This window comes from Antedon mediterranea, chromosome 9 (assembly GCF_964355755.1).
Source record: "Antedon mediterranea chromosome 9, ecAntMedi1.1, whole genome shotgun sequence".
NCBI classification, from domain to species: Eukaryota; Metazoa; Echinodermata; class Crinoidea; order Comatulida; family Antedonidae; genus Antedon; species Antedon mediterranea.
This window is the reverse complement of record NC_092678.1, coordinates 3,248,910-3,266,044: the sequence shown is the minus strand read 5'-3', so window position 1 is coordinate 3,266,044 and position 17,135 is coordinate 3,248,910. Positions and strand designations below refer to the sequence as shown.

Genomic DNA, 17,135 nt, shown 5'->3' with positions numbered 1-17,135 from the left:
CGGATTGAATTTTAAGTTCGATTTGACAGGAGTAAATGATCCATACACGCGTACCACCCATGATGTAAATATCAAGAGATGTTTATAAATAATGGTATACTTTGTTTACAGTATGTATAACTGTTGAAAAATAAGTTAACCTTATTTCTCCATGGTATAACCTTTCTAGAAACAGGTTATTTAATTCATTTCGTGAAATATTTTCATATATATTCAATCATTTTTTGTCAATACTCTGCATATTATTAATTACTGACTTATGATACAAACCCATCCATCTTGAAAGAAAAATTAAATCCGTTTTTCAGTATAGTTAATGAAAATATGTACGGTTTTATGTACATTAATTTAATTACATTCAAACATTTTTTATCTCCCTGATGTAAGAAACCTTTTTAATAAATTTAATTTATACGACTTTATTAATATAATATACAATAACAGCATAATTTACATATCAATTACTGCAATACAAGTCAAAAAGGTTATGATTATGAATAGTTTTTGTCTGCGTAACATTAATAATTCTGTATAAAAATTCAGTGCGTCATCTTCTTTACCTAAGCTTAGATGAGCTGAACAGACAACATCCAATTACATTAACTAATCGTTGTTACTGCTAGATACTTTATAAATAGAATAGTTTGAAATGACTGATGACACCTGTAGACTGTGTAATGGAATGTTTATGATTTAAAGTGAAAAGAAATGTTGCAAATGTCAAACGAATTAAGTATAATATATATATCACAGTCTTGCAGATAATAAAAAAATTTCTTTTAAGATATATGTAGTGATAGTGTAGTGATATTCCCAAATATGGTAGTGATATGACATCATCATGTCCATATATGGGCACATCACATTTTTTTTCCACATAAAGTTTGATAGTGTAGATAGAGCTTAACATAAAATAATCAATTGTATTTAAATTAGTGTGTTGTTGATTTTTTCAGATCGTGAGTATGATCCTAATAAACATTGTGGAGTTGCTGGGGAGGACGGTAAACCATGTCTAAGGTCATTAACCTGCAAGGTAAAAAGCCAATAATATTAAGAACAAATTCAAGTTTTAAAATGGTGAATAAATAAAAATAAGAAATGAGTCATAGGGTGACCGGCAATCTAGATGCGTCATAATAATTCATTGTGCGCATGCGAGGTATACCTTGGTACAGTTTTTGTAATATATTTGGTAAGAAAAGTAAATTAGGTCCAGGTCCTTGCATAAAAGCAGGTACTTGCATAAAACGTTCCCTAAATTCAACTGTAGTAACATTATCAAACCTTAATTTTTTACTAAACATTTTGCATAAAATTTGAGTATATAATTATGTAAAATGTATATAGAAAAAGGTTGAAAATGAAAGGTTTTTTTGTATTTTTTTTTATCAGACACATGCTTTATCATTACTGTAGTACATTGTCAAACCTAATGTTTCTGAACATTTAGCATACAATTTAAATATGCAAACTGTGTATGTTGAAAAAGATTGAAGATGAAAGAGGTTTTTTTCTTTTTTCAGACGCATGCTTTATCGTTACGACGGAAGGTGCCGGGGCGACACAAACCACTGGACAAACTTCTAGCAGAACGCAAGGCAATAAATGCATCTCACTATCAACAGACACATGCTGCTAAGAACTTGTCAAAGCAGGCGTCAGGGTTCCACCAAGTCACACCTCAGTTAGGCTCTACTATATCGAACTTAAATGTTACGCAATCTTCCTCAAATACCATCGATAGACTACATTCAGTGCCAAAGACGACACCAAAAACACAAAATTCACCTCGTCCGACGCGCCCACCAGATCTTGGCGTCCATCCTATCAAGTAAGTTGTTATAAATTTACTATTATTTTTGTTGTAGTACCAACTTGATCCAACCTTAAAAATAGCCATTTAGTACAGTTATTAGTTACTTTTCATCCCATTTCTGTAACCAAATGATTCAACTGGTAAGGCGTACCCCTACAGTACAGAACGAAATTACTGCTTTGTATCTACGTGTAAACTTTCGTAGTCTATGCGTAAGATCGTAGGTCAGTGTTTTGAACGTAGTCTCTGAAGTATTGTTTGTAGCCTACAATGTATTGTTCTGATAATTATCTACGCATCGATCGTAGGGTGGTTTGTAGAGTTAATAAACACCATTGTAATCGCATTTAGAAGCATGGAATATGCACACAAACAATGTATTGTTCGCTAATTAAAATCATATCTAAGGCTAGAAGATGTAAAGTTTTGTAGCCGCCCTTCGCAACGGTTAGCCTAATTTGGCCGCATGTCCCCAGGCTTTAGCAAGGTCAAGCCTAGCCTAGTTTCGCGGCCTACGCTATAAATAACACAATAAATATATATTAAAGAACATCATAGGCATGATCGTCGGGTTGTTTTTTAGCTTGCAAACTCCCTACAAACATTAGAAAGTAACTCATTGAAAGTTAGCCTATGTTCTATTTTTGAAGCCAGCTCGTAGAAAAAGTTGCAGTATTTTCTTTCTGTACTGTACTTACACTACCATCAGGAGTGCCTTCAACCTGTGAATTATTTTAATATGAATTTGTTTCATTCTTTATTCAATTTACAGACGTTGTCACCCTCACTCAGCCCCATCCACTCCAACAACAAATGATCTTAAAAGCCTTGCAAGATCTGATTCTGTCGGAAGAGTTAGTGCTCCTTCCGTCGAGTCTCAAGCGGATGTGGATGACTCTCTTTCAGATAATTATTTGTGTACTTATCAACAACCAAAACCTATTGCAGTAAGTATAACATATCAAACTGAAAAGAAAAGCTTAAGATTACAATATTTATTGACTTAAGCTTGGTTCCCACTAGAGAAACAACGCAAGGACATAGACACAACGTAAGTGAGTTGACCAATGGCAAGTTTGAATAATCTATCGCTTGTGATTGGTCAAATCATTTCGTCCTTGTGTTGCATCTCTAGTGGGAGCCAAGCATAAAGTATGTAAGGGAATAAATTAATCAAAATATTTAAGAGAAAAAATTTGGAATAATGAATACGACCACTGGATCCTGAGATTAGTCGACTTTTAAGTTTTAGTAATGTAACAACTATGAGCGCTCACTGACTAAATGCAGAGGCTCAGAATTTATGGAGGCCCAGAGATTAAGGGGCCCCAGAGCATGAGCAGGTTCAATGCAACTTCCAACCGAATGAATGGAGTGCTATACCAGCTATCTTTGCCTACTGCAATACACCACTAACAGCACTGAATGGAGTGCTATACCAGCTATCTTTGCCTACTGCAATACGCCACTAACAGCACTGAATGGAGTGCTATACCAGCTATCTTTGCCTACTGCAATACGCCACTAACAGCACTGAATGGAGTGCTATACCAGCTATCTTTGCCTACTGCAATACGCCACTAACAGCACTGAATGGAGTGCTATACCAGCTATCTTTGCCTACTGCAATACGCCACTAACAGCACTGAATGGAGTGCTATACCAGCTATCTTTGCCTACTGCAATACGCCACTAACAGCACTGAATGGAGTGCTATACCAGCTATCTTTGCCTACTGCAATACGCCACTAACAGCACTGAATGGAGTGCTATACCAGCTATCTTTGCCTACTGCAATACACCACTAACAGCACTGAATGGAGTGCTATACCAGCTATCTTTGCCTACTGCAATACACCACTAACAGCACTGAATGGAGTGCTATACCAGCTATCTTTGCCTACTGCAATACACCACTAACAGCACTGAATGGAGTGCTATACCAGCTATCTTTGCCTACTGCAATACGCCACTAACAGCACTGAATGGAGTGCTATACCAGCTATCTTTGCCTACTGCAATACGCCACTAACAGCACTGAATGGAGTGCTATACCAGCTATCTTTGCCTACTGCAATACGCCACTAACAGCACTGAATGGAGTGCTATACCAGCTATCTTTGCCTACTGCAATACGCCACTAACAGCACTGAATGGAGTGCTATACCAGCTATCTTTGCCTACTGCAATACGCCACTAACAGCACTGAATGGAGTGCTATACCAGCTATCTTTGCCTACTGCAATACGCCACTAACAGCACTGAATGGAGTGCTATACCAGCTATCTTTGCCTACTGCAATACGCCACTAACAGCACTGAATGGAGTGCTATACCAGCTATCTTTGCCTACTGCAATACGCCACTAACAGCACTGAATGGAGTGCTATACCAGCTATCTTTGCCTACTGCAATACGCCACTAACAGCACTGAATGGAGTGCTACACCAGCTATCTTTGCCTACTGCAATACGCCACTAACAGCACTGAATGGAGTGCTACACCAGCTATCTTTGCCTACTGCAATACGCCACTAACAGCACTGAATTTTATACTTTATAGGTATGTCACTATGGTTCTCACCATGTTGGGCGTGGCGTATATTTGTTTGATCGCAGGCTTCATTCATTAAGGTCATCACTTAAAGCTTTGATTGACAAACAGCTGAATCCACCACCATCTAAGTAAGTACAATTGTTTACATTTTCTTGATACAATGCCTTTCAGATTAAACTTGTAGCTGTAGATTAGAATGTTGCCATATTCGCAACCATTTGTGTTGTATTACATATCAGTTGATTTACGATTGATTCTGGGCAATCAAGTGTAAAATTGTGTTTAGTTATCTTTACAGTAATCTGAAGTTGATGGAATCTAATCCTATCTGGTGCATTAGAATACCTTTGGGACTCAACAAATAATTTCCCCTTACAGTTTGTTTTTTTTTTTTTTTTTTAATTATTATCTCCCAGAGAGCCATTTATGATCAATGGCTGTGAGTGTCAATTACTAGTACACTGGGATAATCCCCTACTCGTCTCGAAAGATATACTATGTACCTTAAAGTGCACATGAGCTAGATGTGTTACACTAGAATTACAGTTTATAGTCCTTATCTGAGAAGACTCGAGTGTCCATAAACAGAGGTTGGCTGTAGTATTTAACATATATTGCCTCTTGTTATAGAAAAGTGTTCCTTGAGCACAGTTGTCTGAAAGGAGGTTTCTACTTTATATAATGCAATTTTTATTATGTTATTCAACTATGATACTATACAATTATACTTAATGTTTTGTATTTGTAATGTGTTTTGTTTTTCATTTGTAGGAAAGCATGTTCAGCGACTTCATTATCGCAATCAGAGACTTGCAGCATACAGCCTGATGCAACGGATATAAGTGAAATGATTCTAAACCAAGTGACAACAACGCCGGTACAAAAACCGACAAAGACACTTTCTAAAGCTAGTCATTCGAAAAAATCTAAAAATTCAAAATCAATACGAGCCTCTGCCGGCTCGGGAACTGCACAGCAGAAGCCTACGAAAAGCCAAAAGAAAAATGCAACGATAAGTACCTCAGTGAGCGTCACATCAACTAATACTAATCCACTAATAACCAATACCGCCATTCCCATTGGAGGAACATTACAGCTCGCTACGGGCTCCTCTACGCCTTTTCTGGTCACCACGAACGGCTTGCAAAACGCTGAATATATAGACACAAGTTTGTTAGGAGTTGATTCATCTTCGAATTTAATTGACCAGTCGGGCAATCTGAAGTTGGTTTTTACGAACATTGAACCAAATGTGAACGGTGTGCAACCAAATAAAATGAATCAAATACCGATATTTAGTACAATAGGGAATACGCCTGTGTTATTACAAAATATTACAGTTGGAAACGATACGAAATTAAACGTAAAATCAAGAACAAAAAACAATAGCAAGTTAAAAGGAGGGGCAAAGACGAAAGGTGGATTGGCAATTCAGGGGGGAGTAATAGTGAAACAAGGTTTGCTGCAACAATCACAACATCAGTTGGTAAAACAAGATCTAACCAATCAGGACATTCGAGGATTTCAAACAATACAAACTGCTGTTTCAAAAAATTCAAGCCCTCAAGTTAATCAGGTTAGTAACAAAATTTCACAATTTAAGAACTCTAGATAGATGACCGCATAGTAATGGGCAGAAAGCTTCAGTTTATATGCATGCATAGAGAGGGATTTGGAAGATGGGAACATGAATATGCAGGCGTATAAGCCGGTGCTTTTGATTCGCGCAAACAAATTCAGCTAGTGGAAAATAGACTTTACAATGCCTTTAATAGTTAATAGAGAGCTTTCAATTTGCAAGGACTGACGACCAACCTAGTACAGTACAGCTACTGCAACATAACCCACATTCCAACTTCTTGGTATTGTTTTTGATCGCGATCCTATGAGAGGTATTGTTTTGCCACGTGTCTATTGTAATAGTACCACGCACCCTACGTTTACAGAGTACCTATCTAGCATGCAGTAGTACTAGATTATAGTAAGCCTACCGTAAATTAAACCTAAGAAAAATACGTCAAAATGTTAAAAAGCAATAAAAACATTATACGGCCACATTGTGAATTAAATTCGACGACATATTAACAAAATAGAAATGTTCCCAGTAGGCCTACGTCACACGTGTGGCCTTTTTTCATCCAATTTTTATCACCAGACAAGTATCAATATGTTTAAAATGCGTTGTTTTTACCATGTGAGAATGAAATTTGGCGTTGACTCAAGGTCAGCAGCTGTCAATCAAGTAATCTTTATTTTGTGTTGCAGAAAAGTTAATGCCGTTCTAACACCAAATTGAATGGGTATTTTTAACTGGTTATTTTGCGCTGCCTTTTAACCAGTTTACCACAAAATTGTCCTGTTAACTGCTCCCAAGAAATAGGAGTTTTTAACCAGTTATTTTTATGCCCTCCCAGTCGGTGCATGCACTCTGTAATGTGGGTCATTGGTTATTGGATTTTATTCAACGATTATTATTTTACTTTAGCGGTGTTGGCTGATTCGTTTGTATAGGGCCATATTTAGAATTGTTATTTATCAAAAGAGAGTGGTTTGGGTAGAGTGATTTTTTTAAAATGCTCTGTATTAAATAATTGAATAAACAAACCAGTCTTATCTTAATTGTGTGTACATTAAATACTATAGTGAGGATAGCAACCAACTACTGTACGAAAACATACGCGGGACTGTTTACACCGCGAAAACGCAGGTACACTGTTTCGTCCCGGGTTAATTTGGCGTTGTATAACTTTTTATGTTTACACTGATTTACATTGCGGCACGTGTACGACTCAGGTTTCACAATGACGGATCAACTCTGCATTTTTGCTGCCGGTGTAAAAGGGGTTTAGATCAAATCAATCAATGTGTACAGTAGTCAATCGTTGTCAGGACCTAGAAAGCATCACACCTGTTTCGAGGAGAGGAGCACATTGCGGCATGCACCTCAATAAACCAACATTACATAGTTTCGTTCGTCAGTTATTGGTCTTATCAAATACTCCCTAATATTACCCCAACTATGACATGAATTCTACTGAATGCTCTTTATTTTATATTTTTTTTGCAAGTTGCTTTGGTGACGTAATTTACAAAGTAACAGCTTTCGATCATTTAACATAAAAGCCCTTTTGTCTATTGTTTACCATTTGTTTATTTTATAAAGTGTGAAATATCTTTTAGAAATTCAACATCACATTTTATTTATCCCATTTAGAGTTCTGGAAGTTGTCACATGTTGTCTTCAAATGGTATCATTCCAACCGCCTCCAATATCAAGCCATTCCTAGCAACTTCAATAAGTAGTCCTCAACAACAGACAGCCATCGTTCAACCAAGCACTACATCACCAACGCAACCAATAGCTGCTGATTCTACTAAAACTACAAATTTTACCGCGGTGCTTTCTCAATCAGGTATGTATTTATACTTATTTTTATTTTATAGCTTTCAGCAAAACGCACTGTTTACAAATTACGTACAATATACACAGTAAAACCCCTGAATTAGGTATGGCACGGGTCTTTCACCATTCGTAATTGGAAAACTTCAATATGTATTCTTCATATATGTTATTATGTGTGCAAATCGATACTAGGAGCCTATTTGATATTATTAATGTAAAATTAACAACGTACTGTATGGTATTAATGTAATTAAAGGCAAGCGTGAACTAGATTGTAAAAAAACTAACTTGAAATCGCAAGGCTTTTCCAAGTTGAATTTGCATACAATACAAAAGGCGAACAGACTGCCTGTAGTCACAAATATAACTTTATTCAGAGTTCGTACGCGTAAACTTGATGAAGATACTTCCGGTACGCTAATATCTCTAATAAGTATAATCAATTACCGCAAATATTATTAATACTATTTTTTCCTTGTGGATTGACAGTATGTGCGTCAAAACGGAGGCAAGTGTAAAGTATGTAGAAAAACATCTCCAACATGGGACGGTTGGCGTTATTATTAAATATCTCATCAAAACAGAGAAAAAGATAAACAACAAATCGAGCAAAGCAAACAATACGATACAATGCAAAGAATTATTTCTAAAAATAAAAACATTTAAAAACCAGATGAAACAAAATCATACGGTACATACAAAATGGGTATGTAATGTTGAACTGTTTTATAGCATCTCAGAATCCTATACCCAATCCTATAATATCAAATGACCACGATATCGTCAGTACGGTGACTTTGGAAACAGCACTCTTTGTTCAATACCACCAGCGTCGGCATGCGCCATGACTACCCTGGACAGGAAGTTGGTGGTACCACAAAGGCCCACATTGCTGTCGCGTGTTGTTGTTTTAGTTTACTCGAATTCCCACGCCTATGTATTCAACGGTACCATGTTTTAATATTCGTAAACTATCGTCAACATAATTTGTGAGTTTTTGCTGTATGAGCGTACCACCTCGATACTACAATACACATACACGTCGGTAAACCTCTAAATTTAGTTTGATTGATTGACTTTTGCTGAAAATTAACTATGCATTTCGCCCAGCCCAGATGGACGCGTAAACCACAATGAGCTGGGCCATGAATGTTGAATGATTCGTACAAAGAGACACCGCCAGATAAGTGCGTACCACCTTTTGTTTAGATGGCTGGCATGCATAAAGTGTTTGTAGCCCTCAAACGTATGTCAAAAATGCCAACGCCACGGTACTTAGACCGTATTTATATATGGGGGCTATGAAGTATTTAGCGTTTTTAACTGTAGTTTACATAGTTACCGATTTTTTTTCTACGTATTCATTTGAACTTTAAATTCAAGTTAGAAATCAATTGTTTAAACATATCACAACCTATTCGTAAAGTCAATGATTTGTAAACTTGCTAAAATACTACACTTTTCACTGTATGTTTTTAGTGGCTACAGTACTTGAATTTTCTGACAAACGTCATAAGTACGAAATTCTTCAACCTTAAATAATAAAATTGGTTTTAATTCTTCTGTTGAATTTAATATTTAAGGTACAAAGTCCTTGAAATTTTAAACTTTTGACATTGAATCCAACGTCCTTGAAATGTCCGGGAATTGTACTAGTTCTGTACAATCCAGTTATTCCAAGAGATTGAAGTTGACCAAAAAGATATATCACTCTACCATATACATCCAAAGGCAAATTACTGAAAAAATGACAATACTGTTGGTATCAGTGGCTGGATCTCAATGGAGATACAAAAAAAAAAAACCGAAAAGCTAAATCAAAACGATAAAGTAAACAGCCAGAAAAATTAGCAGAGCTTTCGGGCAACACTAGCCCTATACAGTTATAAAAATATATATTTTTAATTTTACAGATCCTTAAAAAACGTTTACACATCCAAAGTGTTTTGGATATGGTTTTGAACTAGATAAATAATTAGATTGGCATAAACAGTATTCAATAATCGAATTAAACATTCAAATTTACATTCACAAAAGGAGCGAGAGTTGTGAAATTTTGGAAAAGTCTGTGATTAATAATGACCTTTTTGAACAATTAGCTTTAACCTGTCCAAGGGCTCTAAAACTTTCTGGTCCATCCGTTGGATTAAGCTGGTTGTGTTTGGTGGCAGAAAAATTTCTTTAACATTGCCATCAGAGTAGAAATTAACCGCGCCTCTTCAGGGTGTGCGGGTGAATTATCGAGTAGCAACACAATTTTGTATGGGACATTGTTTCTGAAGCATAACCTTTTTATGTGTGGAACGAATCGTGGAAGCATTTTTTTAAAACAAACTTGTCCATCCACGCATTATTTTAGCTGTGATAATAAAATGATAGATCCTCCATCTTGTCATGTTTAAAACACCTTGGTCTTGCCGGTTTGTCAATGAAGGCAAGTTGCAGTTTACATGTTGCGCTCATGTTTGTGCAACCGAGAACTGTAACCCTATCTTTGGCTGTCTTAAGGCATACGCCACCTCTTCCGCGTTAAAAAGTTAATCTCTTGTAAAGACTTTCAATTATCCATTGTAATTTCACATCTTGCCTTGTAGTGAAACTGAACGAATTGCATGTCTAATTTTAAAATGTGAAAGCCACCCGTTGCTGGCTTTCAACTTATCCCATATAAATGCCTTCTTGTAACGGATGTCCTGATATTGGTGCTCCCTTGGCGCATTGTTGTTGCGTCCTTCAAACAGAGTTGTGGAAGTTCTGCTGCTGAATAAGTGTCTTTCAATCTTGTTTCTTGATGCCCGTATCTACGATACGGTAGATTTCGGTAATTTAAACTGCCGAGCCACAGATTGACCTGAGGTCCCCTTCTTTTCTTCAATCATTTTCACATCCAAAGATATAGTTTTGCAGTATTTTAGCATTTGCCATTTGTAACATCATTATACAAAACGTGTTAATTAAAAATTGATTGAAATGCATTCAATTTAAGCATAAGAAAATAAAAAAACAATTCGTTGATTTATTTTTAAAAAGGCGGTTCTTAATAACAACTCAACATTTATGTTTTAATGTATGTTAGTAACGTAATATTAAATTAAAAGTTTTCGTTGTCGGGAAAACTTTGTTATGTGCTATTCAAACGCGAACAATGTTTGTAGTGGACGGAGTTATTCCACGATCGCAGGCTGTTGAACAACGGCTGTTAATATCTACTGTAATATTTTGCAAAGTTGAAAGATCGGCTCAAAAGTCAAAACAAAGTACTGTACATACATACCGAATTACGCTATGTTGAAATCGATAACATGACAAGGATATGCATGTTTTCTGTCGTTTAAAACAGTTCTGCTGATTTATCAATCCACACAAAAACCTGATTTGACCTTAACCAAAGTTTGTATAAAATAATGGTTTTTAATTATGTCATCGCTTTTGTTTTAGGTTCGCAAAATTGAGAATTTTTAGTCTACAGCTTGCTATGTCGGTTGGTCGGTAAACATTAACTTGAGCGCACGCGACTGCAGCCATGTATATGGCCTTGTTTTAATTAGGGTCCATAGGGGTTTTACTGTATAGTTACAATTCACATTGATTATTGTTAATTTTTTAACATTAAAATAAAATAATATTTATAATAAAAATTATTATAATGTAATTCTCTTTATGTTTTATAGGTAAGGTGCAACTTGTTCCAACAAGCAAAACAAATTCCAGCTTAGGAAAAGCATTAACAAATCCGGCGTCGATGCAGCTAGGCCAGCAAATAACGTTCAGCCAAGCGGCATCACATTTACAATCGCATCAACTCATGGCAAACCTTATCACGACGACTCAACAGGGAAAACCAATTCATATCAATAACACAATACTACAGAATCATTCAGCTCTACCTACAGTGGTCCAAGGCAAAGGCACATCAGGTCTCACGTTAGCATTCAACCAGCAACCAATTTTTCTTCAGGGACAAAATATAGTAGAACATCAACAACAATAGTATTAAATAAATAGTGTGAAATCACCCGATAGATCACATTGATAAATAGTAGTTTGTATCTCAGTGTGAACTGAAGCTTAAATTGTTTTGCATTTATATTGGACATCAGTTCACATTGAATTTACAATAAGGTTTGTTTGTAATGTGAACATGAATTACTGAGCTTGTGGACAGTCTTACCATGTGAAGAGGGCTTTAAACATCACAAATGTGCCTTTGATTGTTACTACCTGTAGGCAATTCAACATAGTACTTAATTGTACCAACATTTTAAATTTTAAGAGACCAAACATTTATTATTCCCTTGCCAACAAAATTCTTATTACAAATTTAATCCTATACGGTACCACATAATTAAATTTAATCCTATACCTATTAAATTCTTAAATATGTATTAACTTATTTCACTTAAGTGCGACTAGTGATTATGGCTAAGGGTTTTTAGATAATATTGGGACCATAAGAAAATTATGATTTTGGAGTGTTTTATAAAATTCAGCAAGGCCGTAAAAATTTAATATTTCCTCTGCAACATTTTTCTGTGGTTTTTACATGAAGTAAGACTTTCCGCAACCACAAATGATATCAAATAATTGACAACGATTTCATTGCCACGCATTTTTGTTGCAATATCTGATAACAGTTCAAACATTTATTTATCTAAGTCCTAAAGCGTAACATTGCATTAATTGATTCGCGAGTGGTCTATGTTCAAGGGATGGAAAAACAATGGCGTCGTTTTAAGCAGCAGGGCTTTATGCAATGGTGTGTATATCTTAAGTGCAATCTTAAATATCCCAATCTCTTTATTCATTTTCCTCCAAACTAGTTTACACCCTTTAAAACGTAACTTACGATAGCCAATCGGAATCTTGTAAATGATTCTGACAAACAGTATATCAATTACCAGTACTACTAGTACATTTTAATCAAGAGTAATAATACCTGTATCTCAGGGTGTTTTTCTTTTTTGCTGTTGGGCATATTGTATTGTTATCATAAATAAGTATGTACTAACTATGTACATTTGACTGGTACAACAACCAGTCAAAATAATACAAAGTTTAAGAATATTAAAAATAGGGAGTTTTTGATATGCAAGAATGACATATCTATAGGCACATGCAAAGAATTTGAGTGATTACCCCGGGACAAGCTATGTTCGGTCAATCAATTTTGGTCAATTGATTTTCGCAAATCGACACAGTTTAAGTGGTTTCTAGGCCTATGTCAGGTCAATCGGTTGTTGCAAATCAGAAGCTCTCTATGCTAATGCACTTGCCCATACCAAGAGCATTCACTAGCCTGAAGGGGCAAGATGTGTGACCGGTTTAGGTTTTAGTATTTCATCATTTATTGTGTTTGCCATTAGGAAATTGGTACTGGTAATCACAAGCTGGAGCAATAAGTTAATACATTGCTTTCTAGCACTGTTTTATACACCTTATTTATTTTGTTGGTTGATATATCATTGAGGAAATATGCAATTAATAAAAATTTTCTCATTTTTTTTTAATTGAGAGAAATTAGTGTTAAAAGCCAATAACAGTTATATTCCGGTCCCATTTGTTCGATATTAGAACAACGCATATTTTGAAAGGTCATGTACTGATTTGACCTTTGAACAAGCTTCCAGTTAAATGTACTAGTTAACTACTAAGAGTTGTATTAGTTTACTTGCACTTTTTTTATATTTATGTCCTGGAATATAATTCGACAGAAGGATCCCACTTTTGTTATAATTTTTTATACTAAAAAATGTCTGATGTAGTTGAGACATTGATAAAGTGTTGTATAGGTTTATGGTTGAAGTAAGAGATTAATTTAATGAGAATTTATGTGATCTATAATGAAATATAAAATGTTTAATAGAAGAAACAATTGAGTTCATTAATTAATCGATGTTAATTAATTGGGTACAAAATTTATCTAATTACATAAATTTAAAAGTTAAAAGAAATTATCACAATTTAATTTTGTTATATTGTGGTTGAGATATTTATACCGAAAATTAGAGTATGTTCACTTTGTATATAATATTCAAGTGTTGTTGTTTACATTGAAGTTCTATCCATTGAAATTGGATAGAAAGTAAAGGCGAATTCTGGTGTTTACAATTCCTAATGTTAATAATATAAAATTTAGTTATGCCAACATTGATAATAATAATAATAATACATAATACATAATTGTTTTTCATATGCTTCACACTTTTGACCTGGATGTTTAAATTTTGTAAACTTTTGATTATAGCTATGTTCTAATGTTATAGGTATTCTCATTTGAACGGCTACACTTATACAAACAGTTGCCTTATTACCAATGTGCATAATTAATTGAAAAAAATAATTGTTTTATATTGTTAATTATAATAGAAATGTTTAAACCAGAATTGTTTATTTATTAAGAACAATGAATTTGATCTCTTTGTATGCAATAGTGGAGAAAGATTTTCTGTATAGCTTGATACTAGAAATAAATATGAATAAACATGAACATTCTGTTGTATTTGTTTACCTCATGTAGCCTACTAGAATACACACAGCCACTGTGTGGTGGACAGATGAGAACGCCTTAAGCCGATTTTCCACTAGGCGAATTTGTTTTTGAAGAGAAAAAAATCGCCTACTCTCTTTCCACTACATGAGCGAATAGCTGCGACTTTCATGTTCCTCGCGTGTAGTGGAAAGAGAGTAGGCGATTTTTTTCTCTTCGCAACATTGGATTCGCCTAGTGAAAAATCAGCTTTGTAGTGGCTGCACGGACTTGACGTGACCCTACGGGAGAAGCATGTAGTTGAAAAGTGTAAAATCTAGTCCACATCTGTTAACATAGTAACCAGTGAGTCGACAAATACGGTCGAAATTTGTCCTTTTTTTTAAAAAACACCCAAATATAAATATAATAATAAATAAAATAAATAATATAAATAAAATACCTGATATTGGACATGCGCTACCTGATATTGGACGTGCGCTACCTGATATTGGACGTGAGCTACCTGATATTGGACGTGCGCTACCTGATATTGGACGTGAGCTACCTGATATTGGACGTGCGCTACCTGATATTGGACGTGCGCTACCTGATATTGGACGTGCGCTACCTGATATTGGACGTGCGCTACCTGATATTGGACGTGAGCTACCTGATATTGGACGTGCGCTACCCGATATTGGACGTGTGCTACCCGATATTGGACGTGAGCTATCCGATATTGGACGTGTGCTACCCGATATTGGACGTGAGCTACCTGATATTGGACGTGCGCTACCTGATATTGGACGTGCGCTACCTGATATTGGACGTGAGCTACCCGATATTGGACGTGAGCTACCCGATATTGGACGTGCGCTACCCGATATTGGACGTGCGCTACCTGATATTGGACGTGAGCTACCCGATATTGGACGTGAGCTACCCGATATTGGACGTGTGCTACCTGATATTGGACGTGAGCTACCCGATATTGGACGTGCGCTACCCGATATTGGACGTGCGCTACCTGATATTGGACGTGAGCTACCTGATATTGGACGTGAGCTACCCGATATTGGACGTGCGCTACCCGATATTGGACGTGCGCTACCTGATATTGGACGTGAGCTACCTGATATTGGATATTGGACGTGAGCTACCTGATATTGGACGTGCGCTACCTGATATTGGACGTGCGCTACCTGATATTGGACGTGAGCTACCTGATATTGGACGTGCGCTACCTGATATTGGACGTGCGCTACCTGATATTGGACGTGAGCTACCTGATATTGGACGTGAGCTACCCGATATTGGACGTGCGCTACCTGATATTGGACGTGCGCTACCTGATATTGGACGTGAGCTACCCGATATTGGACGTGAGCTACCCGATATTGGACGTGCGCTACCCGATATTGGACGTGCGCTACCTGATATTGGAGGTGAGCTACCTGATATTGGACGTGAGCTACCTGATATTGGACGTGAGCTACCTGATATTGGACGTGCGCTACCTGATATTGGACGTGAGCTACCTGATATTGGACGTGAGCTACCTGATATTGGACGTGCGCTACCTGATATTGGACGTGCGCTACCTGATATTGGACGTGCGCTACCTGATATTGGACGTGAGCTACCTGATATTGGACGTGCGCTACCTGATATTGGACGTGAGCTACCTGATATTGGACGTGAGCTACCTGAAATTGGACGTGAGCTACCTGATATTGGACGTGAGCTACCTGATATTGGACGTGCGCTACCTGATATTGGACGTGCGCTACCTGATATTGGACGTGCGCTACCTGATATTGGACGTGCGCTACCTGATATTGGACGTGCGCTACCTGATATTGGACGTGAGCTACCTGATATTGGACGTGAGCTACCTGATATTGGACGTGAGCTACCTGATATTGGACGTGCGCTACCTGATATTGGACGTGCGCTACCTGATATTGGACGTGCGCTACCTGATATTGGACGTGAGCTACCTGATATTGGACGTGCGATACCTGATATTGGACGTGCGCTACCTGATATTGGACGTGAGCTACCTGAAATTGGACGTGAGTTACCTGATATTGGACGTGCGCTACCTGATATTGGACGTGCGCTACCTGATATTGGACGTGAGCTACCTGATATTGGACGTGCGCTACCCGATATTGGACGTGCGCTACCCGATATTGGACGTGAGCTACCTGATATTGGACGTGAGCTACCCGATATTGGACGTGCGCTACCTGATATTGGACGTGAGCTACCTGATATTGGACGTGCGCTACCTGATATTGGACGTGAGCTACCTGATATTGGACGTGAGCTACCTGATATTGGACGTGAGCTACCTGATATTGGACGTGCGCTACCTGATATTGGACGTGCGCTACCTGATATTGGACGTGCGCTACCTGATATTGGACGTGCGCTACCTCATATTGGACGTGCGCTACCTGATATTGGACGTGAGCTACCTGATATTGGACGTGAGCTACCTGATATTGGACGTGAGCTACCTGATATTGGACGTGAGCTACCGGATGAAGTCAAGCGAAGTGGCGCAGGTGGTTAAGACCACTGCACTTGGATCTAAACCTTTGCCCGTTTAGAAGGGGTTCGAGTCCAACCAGGTACATATAAATTTATATATAAATTGAGTCAATTACAATGTATAAAGTATCTTAAAACTTGAGGCGATCCATCGAAATCCCAAGAAGACCACTGCACTTGGATCTAAACCTTTGCCGGTTTAGAAAGGGTTCGAATCCAACCATGTACATTTTTATTATATTGAATTGAATTCAATTAAAAATACAAAAATACTGGGGTTCGAACCAGCAACCCTTTAGACTATGGGACTATCCGTTGCGCCACGCAAGT

The 17,135-nt window shown here is 37.1% G+C and overlaps 1 protein-coding gene across 2 annotated transcripts in view; it reads left to right on the top strand.

Annotated features, from left to right (window-relative positions):
• LOC140059002 (uncharacterized) overlaps window positions 1-14,237 on the top strand; it is a 28,524-nt gene extending 14,287 nt beyond the window's left edge. For both annotated transcript variants that reach the window (XM_072104810.1, XM_072104809.1), the window contains exons 6-12: window positions 957-1,036; window positions 1,527-1,834; window positions 2,592-2,766; window positions 4,381-4,502; window positions 5,146-5,950; window positions 7,589-7,787; window positions 11,449-14,237. In XM_072104810.1, coding sequence (XP_071960911.1) covers window positions 957-1,036; window positions 1,527-1,834; window positions 2,592-2,766; window positions 4,381-4,502; window positions 5,146-5,950; window positions 7,589-7,787; window positions 11,449-11,768 — 2,009 coding nt within the window. In that variant the 3' untranslated portion in view covers window positions 11,769-14,237. The remainder of the gene's footprint in view (window positions 1-956; window positions 1,037-1,526; window positions 1,835-2,591; window positions 2,767-4,380; window positions 4,503-5,145; window positions 5,951-7,588; window positions 7,788-11,448) is intronic.
• Window positions 14,238-17,135: the final 2,898 nt, after the last annotated feature.